The 22,288-nt window shown below is 32.6% G+C and overlaps 1 protein-coding gene and 2 long non-coding RNA genes across 5 annotated transcripts in view; 1 reads left to right on the top strand and 2 right to left on the bottom strand.

Annotated features, from left to right (window-relative positions):
- Positions 1 to 22,288, top strand: part of LOC107072449 (uncharacterized) — a 46,878-nt gene that overhangs the window by 19,786 nt on the left and 4,804 nt on the right. For 2 of the 3 annotated variants that reach the window (XM_015332393.2, XM_015332394.2), the window contains 11 exons: positions 12,284 to 12,521; positions 12,611 to 12,719; positions 12,840 to 12,864; positions 12,973 to 13,165; positions 13,597 to 13,946; positions 14,636 to 14,702; positions 14,990 to 15,337; positions 15,619 to 15,772; positions 16,076 to 16,410; positions 17,794 to 17,907; positions 18,216 to 18,302. In XM_015332393.2, the coding sequence (XP_015187879.2) occupies positions 12,284 to 12,521; positions 12,611 to 12,719; positions 12,840 to 12,864; positions 12,973 to 13,165; positions 13,597 to 13,946; positions 14,636 to 14,702; positions 14,990 to 15,337; positions 15,619 to 15,772; positions 16,076 to 16,410; positions 17,794 to 17,907; positions 18,216 to 18,302 (2,020 nt within the window). The remainder of the gene's footprint in view (positions 1 to 12,283; positions 12,522 to 12,610; positions 12,720 to 12,839; positions 12,865 to 12,972; positions 13,166 to 13,596; positions 13,947 to 14,635; positions 14,703 to 14,989; positions 15,338 to 15,618; positions 15,773 to 16,075; positions 16,411 to 17,793; positions 17,908 to 18,215; positions 18,303 to 22,288) is intronic. The other variant, XM_089171537.1, reaches the window with a different exon arrangement.
- Positions 5,644 to 8,320, bottom strand: LOC149032873 (uncharacterized). Its single transcript, XR_016176251.1, has 2 exons — positions 6,596 to 8,320; positions 5,644 to 5,808 (listed from the first exon to the last, which is right to left on the bottom strand). It is a non-coding gene; the product is annotated as an uncharacterized LOC149032873 (long non-coding RNA).
- LOC149032872 (uncharacterized) lies at positions 12,329 to 21,538 on the bottom strand. Its single transcript, XR_016176250.1, has 5 exons — positions 21,408 to 21,538; positions 13,688 to 13,928; positions 12,994 to 13,176; positions 12,559 to 12,676; positions 12,329 to 12,462 (listed from the first exon to the last, which is right to left on the bottom strand). It is a non-coding gene; the product is annotated as an uncharacterized LOC149032872 (long non-coding RNA).

The following is a 22,288-nucleotide window of genomic DNA, read 5'->3' as shown; positions in this document are numbered from 1 at the left end:
AAAAAAAAAAGTTATGAGACGAAAAAGAAAGGCGTGGTAGTGGTGGTGGTGGTGGTAGTAGTAGTAGTTAGAAGCAACGCATTAATGTTTTTCAATTTTCATGTATATTCAAGATTCCGGCTGGTTGCTTGCCGATCGTTCCAGTTTCGCGATACTAATTGCGTTCGTTTTGACCGTACACGGGTACTCTACGGAGCTACCGCTACAACACACACACACACACACAAACACACATACATTACTTTACACATACTTTCATAAAACTAGAGGGAGAAATGCAATTGGGAAACTCGTTCAACTCTTTTTCAAGTGTGTACTACGTGAAAATTGCAAACGGAAATGCGATCTGTACGAAAGAGAACCCCTAAAAAAAACAAAACAAAAAATCTGACCTAAAAATGAATGAAAAATCTCTTTGAAACAAAACCACACAATTCTTACACGTAAAAACAATTTTTGTCGAATAAAATTGTAAAATCTTCACACGGATATTCGTTTGAAGAAAAAATTTCCTTCGAAATCTTTTTATAAAATACGATTTGCTGCTAACGATTGCAATTACTGCACAATGCAAATTATTTTTTTTGTATAAAATAAAAGCAAATAAAGTAAGATGAGTCCTTGATACACATGGAATGGTTTTCATTGGACGCATATATGCGTTGTTCATTGTACATACTCAAAAGGTTAATCATAATCGATTTTCAATATATTCTTGTGTTCCCCCACCACCACTGCTACTTCCTCCACCACTTCTGCTACCCCCACCACAACTACTATCCCCACTACTCTGCCTATTCTCTTCAATATAAATTGATGAATGAAATTATTCGCTTTTTGTTTCTCACTTCGGTGAAATTTTAGGAAAAAAAAAAAACAAATTTCAACTCAAATCCTGCTGGCACGTTTTTTTTATTTGCGCTATACTCTTTGATGTTGATGATGATGATAATAATGATGATGATGATAATAATCGGACTCGAGAATTCGGCTAACGAAGCAATTATTTCATAGCATTCTATGGCCGATTTATGCAAGGTATTAAAATTGCATCGGTTCGATGCACGTTACGCATCCGCTGAGAGAGAATTTTCATCCAGTAGGAAATTAATTGTTCAGAAACTACAGTTACATAGATATCGTCAGGTATGTGTGTCGCTACGTGACCGTATCTATTCTCATTTTTTTACTTTTTTTTTTTTTAAATTCATTCACGAACCAATTCAATTTCAAATATACCTAGAGTATGTATTTTTCATTCGTGTGATCAAAATTCTATCACATAAAAACAAAATAAACTTTTTGATCAACCAACCTCCTCAATTAAAAAAAAAATAAAATAGAGAGTAATTCTAACCTAAAAAAAAACTTCGTGAAGTTGAATTGAATTTTCCAAACGTTTAACAAAATATTGCTCAAAATATTTTTCAAAGTTTCCCATTAAAATCCCCAACCTCCCCAATTTAAGAAAATAAAATAGAGAGTAATTCTAACCTAAAAAAAAACTTCGTGAAGTTGAATTGAATTTTCCAAACGTTTAACAAAATATTGCTCAAAATATATTTCAAAGTTTCCTATTGAAATCCCCAACCTCCCCAATTTAAGAAAATAAAATAGAGATGTATTTTAACCTAAAAAAAAACTTCGTGAAGTTGAATTGAATTTTCCAAACGTTTAACAAAATATTGCTCTAAATATTTTTCAAAGTTTCCTATTGAAATCCTCAACCTCTCCAATTTAAGAAAATAAAATAGAGAGTAATTCTAACCTAAAAAAAAACTTCGTGAAGTTGAATTGAATTTTCCAAACGTTTAACAAAATATTGCTCAAAATATATTTCAAAGTTTCCTATTAGAATTCCCAAACCCCTCAATTTTGTTTTATTATACTTTGACAATTAGTATAACGAGATGGAAGAAAAAACAAAAGTGAAGAAAATAAAATAAAATAAAATAAAGTAAAATTAAAAAAAAAAAAAGTAAAATAAGTATGAGAGAGACTCCCATTAAGAAAAGATTCGTTCCAGCAATACGACGTTGCACAAGTCGTTCGTTGAAAATATATTTCGAAGAGAGAATAGCATTTTCCTTTACTCGTGTTATGTTCTGGGGGGGACTTCACTCATGTCAGAATCATATTCGGTCGGTTTCAACGTCGTAAAAGCGATGAGCAATGTTCGCGACTCGACGAAGGTCGTTTTGTTTATTACCAAGCCTTTACCTCGACTACTTTCGTACTTACTACACGACTAGTGAATAATAATAATTATTATTATTATAACAATAATAATAATAATAATTATTATAATGATAATGATAATAATAATGATGATGATAATGTATTTTCCTAAAGTTATCATATATAACGTATGTTCGAAAATTATTTCTAATAGTTGTTTCCTTGTGTTTTATCTTTTTATTTTTATTTTTTTTATTTTTATGTCTTTCCGTTAAGCTTATCAATGATGAGTGGACTTTATTTTTAGAAAATAAACGTCAAAGAAAAGAAATAATTATTAACGTTTAAAACATAAACGTATGTTCTAAAATAAATTGTTAAGAATATAATATTTTATGTTGGTTACAATATTATAAAATAATTAAATGAAATAATATATATATATAATTGAATATATATATTATTTTATACAATTATATTATTATATTAATATGTAAATTATATTACATATTTTTGTCTATATTTATATATAATATATAAATTTATATTATATATTATATAATATTGAATTTTGGAAATTTGTATATTACGAACAAATCAAAAAATATTATATTCCCATTTTCCCATTTTCCCATTTTATGTAACACATCGACTACAATAATTTGTTACGTTTATCTATAGTTATATAATAGATGTTTATAATTGAAATTAAAAATCTTTATGTATATTCGATCGTAAGCAAACTTATTTTAAAGAAGAAGATGAAGACCTTAAAGTTAAAATTTTACTGCGAAAAAAAACGACTATCACCGTTACCGTTCACCGCAAACACGAAGATGGACCACCTTGTGGTTTTGTCACCTTCGTATCTATCTTTCACTATGTCTCTTTCTCTCTCTCTCTCTCTCTCTCTCTCTCTCTCTTTCTCTCTTTCTTTCTTTCTTTCTCTATTTATCTATTTTTCTATCTATCTATCTTTTTCTTTCTTTCTTTTTCTTTTTTGTAAATGGTAAAGAAAGAAACTTAACTACTACTGAATGCTGGAACGTTAATCGGCATGGTAGTGAAACACAACCAGTCTTTTTATTTTTTTTTTCTTGTTGCTGGTTTTTTTTTTTTTTTTTTTTTTACTTAAAAATATCAAAAGAATTTACGAAGAAACCTAAAACCGGTTAGAATGAAATATTGTAAGAATAATTAATTCAAGAAAAATACTTTTTAATACGCTAAATTATGAAGTGATATCTTTTTGATTTATTGTTTGTACCAATGAATGATTGAATGAATGAATGAATGAATGAATGATTGATTGATTGTACAAAATATGGCAGATTTAATGACGAATGATGAGAAATACAAAACAAAAGAAGAATTATAGAAAAAGAGAGTCGATTTTAGACTGAATTTTTTCTATTTTTTCTATTTTTGTTTTGTTTTTTTAATGATAACGATAGCCAGCATTTCAACAAACCGCATATTTGATCGAATGTGTGGCTTCTTTTGCATTCCGTTTTGTTTCAATGCCACACGTCCATCTTTTTTGTATCTATTTAAGTGTTATTAAGTGTGAATTTTCGACAGGTATGTATGTTACGTATATATACGCAAATATGTGTGTGTGTGACTAGTTTTATATAAGAAAACAATTATAAAATGTAAAATAAATTATTAATATGTAAAAAGAACATGTATGAGATTACAATTAATAAAATATATTTGAAATTAAATCAAATAATTTGTTGGAATTATTTCTATCCTTTAAAACCTAATTCCTAAACAACCAATCCCAACATGCGTACAAAAAAATAATGGCAGAATTGTGCAATCTCAAGGTAAGTAAAATTATTTTATTAATTTTTGTAGATTTAATGCTTTAAATACAAATTTTAAAGCTAAGCTTACAAGAATTGTTCGTGGCTCGGTGCTAGAGTCTCGGATTCGTATCCGCGGTATCGCGGGTTCGAATCCCGGCAGTCTTGAGAAATAAATTTTATTTTATTTTAAATAAAATTTATTCGGCGTGACGTCACGACGACGAAGAGTGATAGAAGGATATATATCTCTATCACTCTCATAAAATTTTAAAGTCCCGCATCAATTCCATATCTTAAATACTAGTTTTAAGACACGGTTTGCAAGAACTGCTCATAGCTCGGTGCTAGAGTCTCAGATTCGTATCCGCAGTATTGCGGGTTCGAATCCCGGCAGTCTTGAAAAATAAAATTTATTTTATTTAAATTTTCCGCGTGATGACGTCACGATGACGTAGTGATAGAAGAACCAATCTATCACTCTTATAAAATTTTAAAGTCCCGCATCAATTTCGTACCTTAAATACAAGTTTTAAGACACGATTTGTAAGAACTATTTGTGGCTCGTTGCTAGAGTCTCGGATTCGTATCCGCGGTATCGCGGGTTCGAATCCCGGCAGTCTTGAAAAATAAAATATATTTTATTTTATTTAAATTTTCCGCGTGATGACGTCACGATGACGTAGTAAGGGTATGTGGTTTTCTCAAAGGGGTGTTAATAAATCAGAAGAGGGGTGTGGCCAAGAAACTTTAGCCACGCCCCTTTTTACTTTTTCGAAAAATATTAACTCGTGCCACTTCCTCGCATATCATGTTCTCCTGTTACAAATTCAGATTTTCGACAAAATTTCGAAAATTTTCTCGAAAATTTGAATTTTTAACAGGATCACATGATGTGCAAGGAGGTATCACGTTTTCATGCCACCTCCTCGGGTATCATGTTCTCCTGTTACAAAATTAATTTTTCGACAAAATTTGAAAATTTTCTCGAAAATTTGAATTTTTAACAGGATCACATGATGTGCAAGGAGGTATCACGTTTTCATGCCACTTCCTCAGGTATCATGTTCTCCTGTTACAAAATTAATTTTTCGACAAAATTTCGAAAATTTTCTCGAAAATTTGAATTTTTAACAGGATCACATGATGTGCAAGGAGGTATCACGTTTTCATGCAACTTCCTCGGGTATCATGTTCTCCTGTTACAAAATTAATTTTTCGACAAAATTTCGAAAATTTTCTCGAAAATCTGATTTTGTAACAGGATCACATGATGTGCAAAGAGGTGGCACGATTTCGGCGATTCTTGGAAATGAGGTTTCTTGGAATTTCGGAATTTCTTGGAAATGAGGTCAATTTCCGAGAATTTTCGACCTCATTGACCTCATTTCCAAGAATTTTCGAGAGACCTTTTTCCGAAAAATTTTCGAAACTTTGTCGAAAATTTTATTTTGTAACAGGAGAATATGATGTGCGAGGAGGTGTCAGGAACGGTTCAGGAATTGGTTTTAAAGAATAGAAATAATTTAAACAAATGATTTCATTTAATTTAAGTATATTTTATTCATTTTAATCTTGTACAGAGAGTTTTTTTTTACAATTTTTTAATGTAAATTTCATTTGTAAGATAGATAGATTACAATTAATATAAAAATGTAACTGTAAAACGTAATACGTTGGTTGTTGAGCCGCTGATGTGTGTTAAAAATCCATTGGATGTCTTCTGATTGTCCTCTTAGTACTAGAAAACTCCTGTAAGTCCTCAGATATGATGGGAATTTGATATTTTTCCAACTTGATCCCATGGTATGAGGTTTATCTGTAACAAAAATATAAAAAAATACATTAAATCCATAAAAGTATTATATTATATTATTTTTTATATGTAAATGCATACTAAAAAATATTAAATAACTTGTGAAAAGACATTGGTTCAATTCGTTGACTCCTCCTATCCATTATTTTGTTCTTTAATTCTATTTTCATTTATTTATTACATTGAACACGATAATCTCATAACAATTCGGCCGTAACGAAAACGAATTTTATTGGAGAAATTGTAACGCCATAACGGGTTCAGAAAGAGTCACAAAATAGGGTTGATAAAGAGAGAGTGAGAGAGGAGAACACACAAGAGAAATAGAAAGAAAAAGGAGGAGGAGGAGGAGGAGGAGGAGGAACGTGAAACTAGTTCGTGTGCCTGTATTGGAGATTAGATCGTTTGGAAAGTGGGGTTAGGAATTCTAACATAAGAGGAGAGCAAGAAACAACCTAACTATATAATAATAATAATAATAATAAATCTTCATCGTTAGCCCTTTGAATGCAGAACAGGTCTAAACAATTGCAATAACTGAAGATAAAATGATATTATTATGAACTTCAAACTATTTGAATAAAAAGAAAAGAATTTAGAATCAAGTTGAGTTGGTAAATGAAGTCTATGAACGCCTATATGCGTCCTATTGCAATCAAAAGACTATGACGATGAAATACGATGACCACAAAAGCAAAGACAAACATACTTGTTTGTTCAAATAAAAGTAAAACTAAAAAAGAATAAAATAACTGATGAAACTTATCAATTGATACGACTAAAACTTTACACGTTGAGGCCACGCCACTTAAAAACACTGCTATTGTAGGGCCATTGTTTCTTATTGCAGTTGAAGATAGTTTTACGTTTAAAATGAAATACCTATGAGAATTTATTCAACACGTTGTTTGTGTTGAATTTGTAAAAAGAAGTTTTTAAATAAATTTTCTGTAATTATATAAAAACAGTGTAAATTGTATAAGGGTTATGTTCGTGTTATACGCTGTCAGTCAGTGGTGACTGACACGACCTAAACAAAAGTCTAGTGTCAGTCACAGATGGCTGACGTGGGACTCAACGTGCTAATCTGCAGTTTTATCTGTTGCTGCTGCTGCTGCTGATGATGAGAAAGAGTAGAAGCAACCAAAGCCTGTTTATATTATACTCGTGAGATTAATCTCTGTCCTTAACACATGAGAGAGTAATACACACCTCCTTCTTTCTCTAACTAAACTATCTTTCTTTCTTATTCTTCTTTTTCACTTTGAAATGCTCGTCTTGCTTTTTACGGGCTTTTCTCGCTTCGCAAGTTGTTCTACCTTGTGTTGTTCGATTCTAAAGACCGGTCCTTCCCGCTTAAGACACCACCACCACCACCACCACTACCACTACCACTACTACCAAGCACCACGTGCATGATGTGAAATTATCATAGACCCGTGGACGGAATTGAAATCCTCCCCCTTTCTCCTCAACGCTATTTTCTATGCGAGAGAATTCAGACCCCCTGTTATTATTACACTTACACTTATATACACGTTAGCGATGCATACGCGAATGGAATGCAAATAAGAAGAGGAACGAGCTATGATACATTCTAATAGTAATAGTTGTAGTAGTAGTGGTGGTGGTAATAGTAGTAGAGTAAAGAGGGTGTAACGTAACTTTGTAATCGAAATTACGTGCCTCGTAAATAGGATGACATTACGATTCCAAAAAGAAAGATAAAGAAAAAGACAAAGAGGAAGAGAGAGTGAGAGAGAGAGAGAGAGAGAGAGTGTTTGAACAAATCTCATGACAAATGGTGTATTAAAAAAAAAAAAAAAAATTTATCGCATTTAAATTGTTAAAAATATTTACGATTATCGAGAGTGACCATTTGAAATAACACAAATTGCTTTCTCCATTTATGATTGGAGTTAAGTTTTATGATGAACATAAAGGAACACAATTCTCTTTACAAGATAATCTTAGTGTGTACTTTCAATTTTAGATTAAATTAGATGATCAAAAATGAATCATGTTGAACGCAACGCGAATTCTTACGAAAATCTTTGAACAAACCATGTGCGGCAAAATAAGAAGGTGAATATCAAGAACTGGTGCCTGACATCATGGCTTCAACTGCAAGTGAAGTCAGTGTCAGTCATATGCGCTTGACATGGCCTGGATGTTAAGTTTATTGTCAGTCATGAGTGACTGACATGGCATTAACGTGTAATTCACTGTCAGTCATGGGTGACTGACATGGCATTAACGTGAAATCCCCTGTCAGTCACTCGTGACTGACACGGCATTAACGTGAAATTCCCTGTCAGTCATATATGACTGACGCGGTTAACCGTGAAATTTCTTGTCAGTCACTTGTGACTGACACGGCTCTAACGTGAGAATTTTTGTCAGTCACGCATGACTGACATGGCTTTGAACGTGGAATTTTTTGTCAGTCATATATGACTGACGCGGTTTAAACGTGAGATTTTTTGTCAGTCACCAATGACTGACAGTATTTTCTCTTAAAACCGCGTCAGTCATCGGTGACTGACAGCATTTCTCCTTAAACCGCGTCAGTCATCGGCGACTGACAGCATTTCTCCTTAAACCGCGTCAGTCATCGGTGACTGACAGTATTTTCTCCTTAAACCGCGTCAGTCATCGGTGACTGACAGTATTTTCTCCTTAAACCGCGTCAGTCATCGGTGACTGACAGCATTTCTCCCTAAACCGCGTCAGTCATCGGTGACTGACAATATTTTCTCCTAAAAAACGCGTCAGTCATATGTGACTGACGCAGCCTGGACCAAGTCAGTCACTAATGACTGACGCGGCCTGGAAAATAGTCAATTTGTCAGTCACTGATGACTGACGCGGCCTGGAGAAAAGACAGTTGTCAGTCATATGTGACTGACGCGGCCTGGACCAAGTTTCTATTGTCAGTCACTAATGACTGACGCGGCCTGGAAAATAGTTAATTTGTCAGTCACCGACGGCTGACGCGGCCTGGAGAAAAAGACAGTTGTCAGTCATTAGTGACTGACGCGGCTTGGACACAGAGTTAATTGTCAGTCACTGATGACTGACGCGGTTTAAGGAGAAAACAGCGTCAGTCATCGGTGACTGACGCGGTTTTAAGAGAAAATACTGTCAGTCATCGGTGACTGACGCGGTTTTAAGAGAAAATACTGTCAGTCATTGGTGACTGACGCGGTTTTAAGAGAAAATACTGTCAGTCATTGGTGACTGACGCGGTTTTAAGAGAAAATACTGTCAGTCATTGGTGACTGACGCGGTTTTAAGAGAAAATACTGTCAGTCATTGGTGACTGACGCGGTTTTAAGAGAAAATACTGTCAGTCATTGGTGACTGACGCGGTTTTAAGAGAAAATAGTGTCAGTCATTGGTGACTGACGCGGTTTTAAGAGAAAATAGTGTCAGTCATTGGTGACTGACGCGGTTTTAAGAGAAAATACTGTCAGTCATCGATGACTGACGCGGTTTAAGGGGAAATCCTTGTCAGTCACATGTGACTGATATGGTACTCAACGTGTTAAAAAGAGGTTTATTTTTACTCTTCTTCTTATTTTTGTTTTTAATTCTCAATAGAAATATGATGATCGATATTTTTTAACAAAGTTTCTAAGGAAATGATATTCTAACTTTTATTTCTTCTTCTTCTTATTCTTCTTCTTCTTCTTGTATAGGTGTATATATATATATGTAAGGTTGGAACCGGTTTGAACATACGGCTCCCTTTGTTCTCCGAAGATAGCGCGAAAATGCGCTCTGTCATACGTCTACGATGTTGGTCTCATTATAACCGAGTACTACTAGAAAGAGGTACCACCACCACCACCTCCTTTTCGTATAATCGCTCAATTTCAAAAGGAAGGAGAGCAACGTTAAACGCGGCTCAAAACCGGTTCGAATTAAATTCAAAAAAAAAATTGAAAAAGAGAGAGAGAGATAGAGAGAGAGAGATAGAAACAGAATGAATGAATTTGCAAGTAAATAAGTGCACACATATGTGTGTGTACTTTAACAGTATATGTATCTATTATATATACATAGTTTAGATATATAAAAAACAATATTGGATTGTTCAGAAAGTAATTTCATTTTTTCCTAACACAATAAAACACATTAATTGATACAAACAGGCAAATAATCAACACGTAAGATCGATGAGAGGTTGAATTTATCAAATTCAATTCAATTCTACTGTTTAACACTAAAACTACAACACAAGTCAATTGACTGATTGATTTTTAACTTGATTTCAAATCAAAAATATTTTTATACCAAATATTCTTCATTATTGTACTTATTGTTATTATTATAATTGTCATTATATAATTTTTAAGATCTAAAAACAAATGGAGTTTCTTTTTAAGTCAACTTGAATGGCCTCCTAGGTTCTAAACTTCAAAGTCAAAATTATCTTCATTTTTACAAAATTAAAAACAAAATTACTTTCCTAACAAACCAATCATCTATACACACATCTATATATATAATATACCAGGTGTACCAGTAAGTAATGTGAATGAGAATCATCGTCATGGTTGTCCTGTCCTTTCTAAACAAAAAAAACCTACTCTTCATAAACTCTTCATAAAATTGAACAGTAAAAAAAAAACAACAGTAAAACTCATTAACATACTCTCATTAACATACAAATATTTTTAACAATAATAAAATTTGGATAACATTTAAAAATGAATACATAATAATAATAATAATAATAATAATAATAATAATAATAATAAGATAATGTTATAAGTATACATGCACGTTGTAAAAATAAAATCAACATATTACGTGAATTCAATGTCGTGTGCATTACTAACTACTACGTGCCGATTTAGAGACGTATAACAGTCGTAACACTTTCGTGAGCTCGATTGTCCAATGGTGATATCGACGATACTAACGGTATGTACCTATGTACACGTTTCTCTCTCTATCTCACTCCCACTTAACATTTTTCTCATTCCCTTGCTTGCTTGCTTGCTTTCTTTTTTCTCTTCAATATACATCAATAAATATCTATCTACATATGCTCGCCATTATAATATTTCCAATTATTATAATAATAATAATAATAATTATTATTATTATTATTATTATTATTACAGTCACACAGGTGTTGTATCAAACAATAACAACAACAATAACAACAACAATAAAAGAGAGCTCTTGTTGGAGCTTCTTCTTCTGTTGGTTTCTATTGTCAAGGTGTTACATAACGGTGTTCCGGTTGACATCACCAATGTATTATACCTTTCCCAAGAGAGTTAACACAAATATGAGAAGCCCCCACCCCTCACCTAACCTCTCTCAAGCTAGCAATACTTTTTTTTTTACTCTCATACTCATTATTTCACATTTCTAACATAATTTGATAATATTTGTGTTTGTACAAAGCTTATTATGGAACAAAAGCTTAAGCTTATAACACAAGTGGATTCTTCAATTTTTATCTAATATTTTTTACATTCTTTTTCTTTTTAATCCCTCGTTGAGTTTATCTATCAGAAAAAGAAAAATACTTGGGAAACTTACACAGTAGGTAAAACAATGACTAAATGTTCAAGAAAAGATAAGAAATACGTAATACATTCTGATCTCATTTTAAGTACATACTTTTACGCAATACATACATATATATGTGTATGTGTGTATAATGATAAGAGAGTATGACGCACGTATATATGCGTTTAACATGTTGAGCGCCACGTCAGTCATCGATGACTGACATTTAACTCTAAGTTCAGGCCACGTCAGTCGTTGATGACTGACACTCAACTATTTTTTCAATACAAAGTTACACCTGAGGCCTGATAAGAATTTCCCTAAGAATTCGCATGGCGCTCCTCAACGTGTTATCTTTCAGCAAATATTAGATACAGATTGATAATACATGAAAATTCGATATTGTATATGTATGTGTGTACAATAATAGTGAATTTATAATTGGGAATGTTTGGGTATATGAAAATGGGCGGAAATCAATCGGAAATATGGATAACAACATGTGGTCATACCACATAACCACCTATGAAACATGTCTCTCTGATAAAGGAAGAAAATAATACAATAACTTAATTTTCTACGAATGTTTTTTTTGACAAATATCACGACGATTCATTAGATTTCTTTGTCATCGTTTTGCATCATAATTATTATTATTATTATTATTATTATGATTATTATGAAAAGACTAGGAATCCCACACGAACGCACGCACGATTTCACAAAGTATAATGTAGAAAATGTTAGATGAGAAAGTTATGTTGCAATAAAAGATTAAAAAAAAAAAAAACAGAGTTGAAATTAATTACATATACATTTTAGGTTATGTTTAAATATATTACATGTTTCTTCTTTTGAACATATTTCATGGGTGGGTGGGTGATGATGATTAGTTGAATGATGTAAAAGTAACAGGTAAGAGATAAATCCATCGATGTTTTTACAGATCCGGTGGCTCTTCCAGCTCGTCCAGTGCTGGAACGGGATCATCCAACGGTGCAGGTCCTGGAAATCCGGTGGGAGGTGGCAGAATGGCTGTCATCGGTTATACTAGGAGTGTTAGATTGAGACGTCGTGGTGCATCCGGTTTTGGTTTCTCATTACGCGGTGGTAGAGAATATGCTGCTGGATTTTACATAAGTAATGTTCAACCAGGTGGTGAAGCTCATAGAAATGGATTAAGGGTTGGTCTAATTATTAAATAGAATACTTTTTGTTTACCTTAACTTTGTAGGTGCATGAAAAGTGACACTTTCGTTTTTGTCCCTTCTAGGTAGGGGATCAAATTCTTAGGGTAAATGGATATCCAGTTGAAGATGCTGTGCATCAGGAGGTTGCCCTGTTGGTCAAAAATCAACAAGTTCTCGTATTAAAAATTCAAAGTAATTATTATTTTATTAATAACGAAAAAAAAAACAAACAAACATTTCGAATAAATTTCAAAAGCTTGCAGAAGAAATTTCTTGATAAAATAATTATGACTTATTTTGTCTCTGTTACAGGTGTAGGAATGATACCTGTGAAAGAGTAAGTAATAAAAAAGAGAATCGTTAATTAAAAGTTTAGAGGAGTCTATTAAATCCACCACGCGATGATTCTTTCGTTCTAAAAAGTCTTTTACGATTCGTTTTAAAGCAATCCAAACGATCCGGTTACCTATCACATGGTGCAACAGCAGCAACAACAGCTGCAATACAACGAGACTGGTGTGGGGGCTGCTCCCACACTGCTTCCAAACGGTGAAGTTAGGATCCGAATACGCGTCGGTGAGAAAGGTCAACTTGGCTGTGGTGTTTGCAGAGGCATCGTACCTGGCCTCACTGTTCAGGTTGGATGAACCTAATGCACATAATATCAACCGTTTTACTAAACTTCTACTAATATTACATGAACACAAAATGTATCAAAATATTATCAATGTTTAAACATTTAATAATCAAATTAATTTCAAATCAATTTCATTTGAAATCAAATTTTCGAATGGCACCAACGTGGAGCCATAGTGTTAATACTAACATAAATATTATTTCATTTTAAAAATAAACTAATAAATTATTCATAATTCGAACAATTAATTAATTAAATTACTTTTCAACTCTTGCCACCAACATGGTGGACATTTTGTATATTCCATTTTGAGAAACGGTGGTCCGTCCCCCCTAATGACTACAAATTCAACTAATGTTTGTTTGAACGTACAGAATTTTCTTGATAGACCTAACAATAAAGATTGATCATTAATAAAAATGTACACAACAGGGTACAAGGGATGGTGGACCAGCTCGTGCAGCTGGTTTGAAAGCCGGTGATGTAATAGTTTGGTGCAACGGACAACGAATGACTGATTTACCTTTTGAAAGAGCAATAGAGGTGATGAAGGGATCAGCTGTCCTGGATCTGATCGTTCAACGACCACCACCCAATCACCTTTACGATTGCCCTGAACCACTTTGGACTCGTGGTTCGAGTGGTTATGATTCCGAAACATCGAGCATTGTAGCAACCAGTCCATCGCCTTTGCAAAATCCTTCATCATCTCCGCAACATCTTCGTGATCCAAGAATGCAGGGACGATATCCACGAGACGATACCTGTAATCGAAACGGCAGGTAAGAAAATAACAAAAAATATCCGTCATTAGAATCTTAACGGGCTTAACGATAAGGTTTCATTTTCATTTTTTATGTAATCCTAGATTCATTTTCCCCTTCCCTGATCCTCAGCATCATCCAGTTGATTATTAACACGTTGAATTCTTAAGAGAAATTCTCGTCAGGCCACAGACCTTACTTTGTATTGAAGGAATAGTTGAGCGTCAGTCATAAATGACTGACACGGCCTAAACGTATAGTCTAATGTCAGTCATTGATGACTGACGTGGCGCTCAACGTGTTAACAAAGTTGTATTGAAACGTAATCAAAAAGATTATCGGAATAAACGTTGTTAATCGATGATTATAGTTAATTGTCGTCATAGTTTATCAAAATATTTCTACGATTAGTCATATATATATATATATATGTATTTTATTCGTGTAAGATTATCGATTTGCAATCTATGGAATGTGAATCGAGGAGAAAGTTCTCGTCCCTATTATTAGAACATTTCACGATAATGATCGTGAAAAGCAATGAATTCCTCGTAAGGATCGTTTGAATATATTTCAGAATTTAACCCGTGAGCGTTACTAACATAAATCTCTTTCAATACGAAAGAGAAAGATTCATTTTATCGAGATTAGAAAGTATCGATGTGCCTAGTTAGTTTCATTCCTTTTGTTTCTCTCAACTCCATTAGGATTTGCTGTCCCCTCGCACTGTCCACCAGCAGCTGCACCTCTTCCGAATGGTCTCACGTGGATCAGGTAAGGGATAGAAATCTCATTTCTCATCGTAAATCATCATTGAACAAGTGTTTATCATGCTATCTCACGATTGTACATGTGTCATGCGAAACCTCTTCTATTTCTTTATCTGTTACAACCATTTTTCTGTATTTTAATCTACGAGGAACAAAGAAGAATGTTCGTAAGTTCAAAAAAAAAAAAAAAAAAGAAAAAAAAAATGACAAAAACCAGTTTCACATCGAGTGCAAAAAGAATGGAAAGAAATAGGGGAAAGAACAAAAATGATATCTTAGCATGATTTTTAGGCACAGGATTGGATACGAAAAGCGAATAACACGACTGTCATTCGTGTTAATCAGAATCAGGGTCTACTGATGCAGAATCAAAATCACAGACAACAACAACAACCACAAGTACCACCACCTGGTCATCGTCGTTTGAATTCCCGTGGTAATTACGAGGACTATGATATCGACAATGAACCACTCTACGATCCTGTAGCACCAAGAATTGATTACGAGGTACACGATTTCGATGCTAATCCAAAGGATGAAGCTAATCGTCGTTTGGCTTATCGACGTGACATCATCAGACAACAGGATGTCATTTATGATGGTCCTACTGACGAGTTGCCACTTTATCATGCTTCCAAGGTAACAAAAATACAAAAATTCAAGCATGTTTTTAAATATCATTAACTAACAACCTAACCATAATCTAAAATAAGTTTTATATTTATAGTTTGATAAGTTTATAACACCCCATAACCTAATATAAATTACTTTTGCTTAAAGCGTACTATTCTTCATCATCTTTTTCATTTCAATTTTGTTTTTCTATTTCTTTTTATTATTCATCGTTCCATCATATAATTCTTGTTGTATATTAACTCGACCATTCGTTTCTCTATTTTTTCTTTTTTTTTTCCATACAGGAAAACGAACAGCACGACGTTAATCGATTGGCAGAACTGCAATTGGTTCAGAGACAGACTGAAACGGATAGGAAAACTATTACGAGTGTTGTTGAAGTTCAATCAGTTTGTCCTCCGGCACCCCCACCACCACTTCCATATAAATGGCCAGCAGGTTCTCTATTACATATTGTTCATTTATATTATTAGATATTTAAGTATTAATAACAATTCAATTTTCAATTATAAAATGTACATTACTATTATTAATTAACACGTTGAGCGTCACGCAAATTTTTACGAAAATCTTTCGTCAGGCGCCAGCACTTGACACGGCCTGAACTTGAAGTTCATCGTCAGGCACCGGCACCTGACAAAACCTGAACTTAAAGTTCAGTGTCAGTCACTTTCACACTCAACGTGTTAATTAATACAAACGAATCTTCAAAACTTCATTTTTGTTATTGTCATTTGACAGATGCAAAACCAATGAACGCAATGGGAATGCAAATGGGTAGCACGATGTCAATGGGTAGTACAGGATCAACAGAAACTGAATCAAGTCTTGAGTCTTCCTGTAGCAAAGATTCTGCATCAACTTCTTCATCGTTGTCAACGTCATCTTGTGAACCACCATCATCTTCGACTATTTCTTTTGGATCCACTACTGTTGCTTCATCAACTATTTCTAATAAGATTAATGAAAATTCAGGGATTATTCTTAATCGTGCAACGAATTTAAGAACTTCTCCTATTGCAAGTACTGATCTAAGCACTGCCATTACTCAGGAATTGCAGAGGCGAGCTCAACAGGTATTAGTTCATGTTTTTTTTTTATAAATGATGAGAAAGATGAGACTGATGATGATGAGATTGATGAGAATAATGAGAATGATGAAAATATAAGAATGATGAAAATGATGAGGATGGATGGAATGATGAGAATGATGAGGATGATGGAATGATGAAATTGGTGAAGATGATGGAATGATGAAAATGGTGAAGATGATGGAGTGATGAAAATGATGAGGATGATGGAATGATGAGAATGATAAGGATGATGAAATGATGAGAATGATAAGGATGATGGGGATGATGGAATGATAAGAATGATAAGAATGATGAGAATGATGAGGATGAAAGTGCTGAGGATGAGAATGATGAGGATGAAAGTGCTGAGGATGAGAATGATGAGGATGATGAGGATGAGAATGATGAGGATGAGAATGATGAGGATGATAAGAATTATGAGAATGATGAGAATGATGAGAATGATGAGGATGAAAGTGCTTAGACTGAGAGTGATAAGGATGAAAATGCTGAGGATGAGAATGGTGAGGATGAAAATGCTGAGAATGAAAATGTTGAGGATGAAAATGATGAGGATGATGAGGATGATAAGAATGAATTCTTTACATTTCAATCATTAGATTGATAACTCTCTATTTATCTAACTATCTAACTATCTATAAACCTTTATCTTCATTTATGACGAAGCAAGTAGGAACTGACATTCACTCTTTATGATTTCTTACAAAGATTCCACATTTTTCTCGTACTCGTCGTTAGAGTAGGCAGCAACGATTGAAAAGGAGGGAAAGGCTCTTTCATATTGAAAAGAAGGGGAAGATTCTTTCTAGCAATCCGTTCAAATCGATTACGTTACTGTTGTTGTTGTTGTTGTTGTTAGTAAATTACTATTACATAACCATATCACATATTAAACATATCTCACATGAACAAATATTAAACAAAATTATTCTTTCGTTAAGATTATTTTGTTTATCATTCATTTACACTAAAGTTATTTATAAAACATTAATTTGTTACATCAATATAAAGATGTATAATAAATCTCTAAGGGATTTTAAAGATGTCGTAATCAATGTTTCAAAATTGTACAATAATTTTTACAAGTTACTTTCTAATCAATTAATTAATTTTTTGTATTGCGTATAAATGCTATGTGGAATTTTACAAATGTTTGAAATAACTTTAACTCGCGAGTTAGCACAATGAATTATGGTTTATAAATCATTTTTGCGTAGGTAGGCACAAACAAAACGCGTCTGTTAACGTTAGTACGATGAAATCAATTCTTCAAGAAATATCAATCCTTTGATATATTTTTTGTTTGTTCGAATATCATATTCATTTTTTGTTTCTTCTTTTTTTTTTTTTCTTTCTTTCTTTTAGAGAAGTTTGAACGCAGCCAAAGCGGAAGCTATGAAAGAAAAATCAATGGTACCACCTAAACCAGCAAATCTAGAAGCACTTAGGGCACAAGAACAGAAAGTCACGCACGACAAGGTACGTTGTTTTGTTTTTTTTTTTTTTTAAATTAAAGATTTTAAATACTGTCTTTCTCATGATAATACAAAAAGTCAAATAAATTGAAACTATTGGATTGGCAACTAAATGATTGTGGATTTTGTCGATAGATGGTATTTTTAAAATCAATCACTCAATGACTTAGTTGCCAACCCAATAAGAGAAATCGATAATAGTTTTTGGATATGGACGATTTAACGTGTAATCATTCGTGACAAACCTATGTGCCCCATTTTTGTATTTTTTTTTTTTAATCTTATAAAATCCCATTTTGTTTATTGTTACAGTTAATGGAAGAATTTAAGCGAGCGCATCGAAAGATGTTCAATGCTGCCCAACAGAGGGTCCAATTTTCTGATCAAGTTACCGAACCGGTAAGAAACATTTTATTTAAATAAAAATTTTATTTTCTAAACCCTCAATTACTTTTCGTACCCGTAACGTAAGTGAACCACGTTTGACTACCATAAAGGACTATCGGTAGGATGATTGTCCTGTGTATTCTGACTTTTAAGAGCCCAGATAGTAATCGTGAGCTAAAGGAATTTGTTGACATTGTTTAAATTGATTCTAAATACCTAAAGTTGCTGACCCGTTTAAAAATTTGATCCCGAATCATGATAAAGATATATCTGTCTATTTTTTTATCGCACTGAACACGTTGAGCGCCATGTCAGCCAGCGGTGGCGGACACTAAACTTTCCGTTTAGGCCGCGTCAGTCATCGGTGGCTTGACGATGACTTCTTTGAAAATGAAAGTGGTCTGACGATGACTGCTTTGAAAATGAAAGTGGTCTGACGATGACTGCTTTGAAAATGAACGTGGCCTAACAGACACTTCCTTGAAAATGAACGTAGCCTGACGATGACTGCCTTGAAAATGAACATAGCCTGACGATGACTGCTTTGAAAATGAGCGTGACCTGACAGACACTTCCTTGAAAATGAACGTGGCCTGACGATGACTGCTTTGAAAATGAGCGTAATCTGACAGACACTTCCTTGAAAATAAACGTGGCCTGACGATGACTGCCTTGAAAATGAACGTGGCCTAACAGACACTTCTTTGAAAATGAACGTAGCCTGACGATGACTGCCTTGAAAATGAACGTAGCCTGACGATGACTGCTTTGAAAATGAGCGTGACCTGACAGACACTTCCTTGAAAATGAATGTGGCCTGACGATGACTGCCTTGAAAATGAACGTAGCCTGACGATGACTGCCTTAAAAAAAATGAACGTAGCCTGACGATGACTGCCTTGAAAATGAACGTGGCCTGACAGAGACTTCTTGAAAAATAAACGTGGTCTGACGATGAATTTCTTGAAGATGAACGTGGCGCACAACGTGTTAAATTCATCTTAAATTTTATTACGAATATTTAATCTGTAAAATTAATCATAAAGAAATTGAGAAGATACTTTTGCAAAAGAAAAAAAAATATATGTTGACCTAAATGTGTCACATTATTATCGATTTTATATTATATATATGTATTGCAATTGCGATAATAAAAAAGAAGGAAAGAAAAAGATAGATAGATAGATAGATATATATATATATTATCTTGAAATGAAATCGAGCATATGTAACAAACACATATGACACAGCTACCGGTGGTATCAATCATACTTTGATATTACGTATTAGTTATGGAACATGATATTAAACCCGATTGATTATTTTATCCGATGATAATTATCGATCGTTTTCGAGAAGATATTCATTCGTTCATATGTTCCGTTCATTCGTTCATTCGTTCGTTTATCAGTTTATTAATAAATGTACGATGTATGACGAGTTTTATTATTTTTCTTTTTCATTTTTATTGTAAGTGATCGTTAATGAGGGGTAGGGGGTAGGGGGAAGGGGGGAACGAGATGAACGTAACTTTTATATATTATTAGAAAACTTTCTCTGACTTTTCCTTTTTTTTTTTTTTAACGAGAACGTTTAATTACCGAAAAGATCGAGTGAAGGAGAAAAAAGAAAAAGAAAAAGAAAAAGATAAAAAGGGAAAATATTTTTGTTATTTCTAAACGAAGTGAAAGTAAGAATGTAACGAGTATCATCAATTGTTGTTACGAGAACTTCATCGTCCACTTAATCGTTAAGATTTAATATACACTATTATTAATCGTGTTTATTCGTAGAAAAAAAGAAAAGAAAAGAAAAGAAAAGAAAAGAAGAGAAGAGAAGAGAAGAGAAGGGAAAAAAATATAACTTACGTGATGCAATTAAAAAAATAAAAAATAAAATAATCAAATGATTTAACAGTCAAATGATTTTGAAAAAGATAATAATAATTATATTATATATTTATATAAAATATATATATAATATATTCTACTATAATCGACTATATTCATAAATCCAAAACGAACAACCCCAAAACCACAATAAATAAATAAATAAATAAATAAATAAATAAAATAACAAAATCACAAACAAAAATATATTCAATATAAAAAAATCCTATAACAAACAAATAAATAATAATAAATAATAATTAAAATAAAAGTAACACAAACACACACATAAAATCTAATTTAAATTGATATATATATATATATACAACATACTAAAAAATTACCTTGATTATAATATCGTTATCTTGATAACACATGACGAATGATCATCATCTTACAAAAAAAAAAAAAAATTTCCTCATCTCAAATTCCTCAATTCCTCAACAACAACAAAATAAAAAAATAAAAAAAGTGTATGGTAATGAAAAAAAAAAAAAAGAGAGAGAGAAAGAGAGATGAGTTGACTTAATGACAAAGTGGAAAGAATTTCAAAGATTTCACGTTTCTAGTCGAGTCAAGTTGAATCAAGTCAAGTCAAGTCAAGTCAAGTCAAGTCAAGTTGATTCAAGTCAAGTTGAATTGAGTAAGTGTACAACGTGCGCTCGCGTGCACTTTTTAATTACACAGTCTACGTTAGTTTGAAGAAACATTGCCGGAGTAAACAGATAAGAGCACAAAATTATAAAGTCACCGTAATATACACTTCCCCCCCCCTCCTCCCACCTCCCACCTCACTCCACCCCTCACCCATCACTCCACCCTTTACTCCACTCCACCCTTCACCCCCCTCACCCCACTCCACCCCTCACCCCAACCAACCTTGTATCTTCTTCTATCTCACTGTCTCACTGTCTCACTCTCTCACACTCTTATACTCTTTTAGTATTCTTTTCTCTCTCTCTCTCTCTCTCTTTCTCTCTCTCTCTCTCTCTCTTTCTCTCTCTCTCTTTCTGTAAATATATAGTCTTGTGGTACGAAATTTCATGACAAACTTTACACCAACGATGTTATAACCATATATATACATATATATACATGTATGTGAAGAAATATACAGACGTACGATGAATATACACATTTAGGATGAGTATACACTTATACATATAAAAAGATACAAATAGGATGAGGACATATATATATATATATGTATATATGTATGTGTATATACCTGGAATGTTACCTCGCGATACGATTATTTTAGTTGCGTAGTTGGTACCTTTGAAACTGACGACGTTCACGAGATAGAGTTAGGTTGAATAGTTTGCACCTTAAAGTCACGAGTATTGCATCGTTTTTCCACGAGTCTCTATCTCTTCTTCTATCTTTTATTATTTGTTTTTGTATTTTTTCTTTTTCTTTTTTTATTCTTTTATTTTATTAATATTATTTTTGTTTTTTTTTTTCATTTTAAATCTTGTTGGATTGGAGAAATATAAGAATAAATAATAAAAGTTCAAATATTCACAGTGCAAATCATTTCTAAAATAATTAATTAATAATATTTGTATGTGTATTTCTGTGTGTGTGTGTGTGTGTGTGTGTGAATATTTTATATTAAATTATTTATATAATTTTTTATATAATTTATTTTATTTATTTATTTTATTTATTTATACAATTTTTTATTTTATAAATAATTTGTATTAAATATTATTATTATTTGAATATATTTATATAATTTTTATTTATAATTGTATGAATTATTTATAATAATATGTATAAGATATTATTATTATTTAAATATATATATATATATATATATATATATATATATATATATTAATAATAATAATATTTAAATACAATTTTTATTTATAAATCATGTATCATGCATTTTTTTGTTTTTTTTATCATCTTTTTATTAGTCTAAACATTATAATGATTAATTAATTTCTCGTCAATAAGATGTAAATAACCACTTGGAAATATATCCTGACGTATATTCGTGTTTACTCGCGTGCATGAATGAATTAATAAGTGATTGAACAGATACGTGTACATGTGTGTTTATATAAATGTGTAAGTATACATATTTGCATAGGTAAAAGT

The sequence above is a fragment of the Polistes dominula genome, unplaced genomic scaffold (genome assembly GCF_049000335.1).
Source record: "Polistes dominula isolate Pdom_NZ unplaced genomic scaffold, Pdom_raw_medaka contig_26, whole genome shotgun sequence".
Classification (NCBI taxonomy): Eukaryota; Metazoa; Arthropoda; class Insecta; order Hymenoptera; family Vespidae; genus Polistes; species Polistes dominula.
This window is presented reverse-complemented; position numbering and strand designations above follow the sequence as displayed.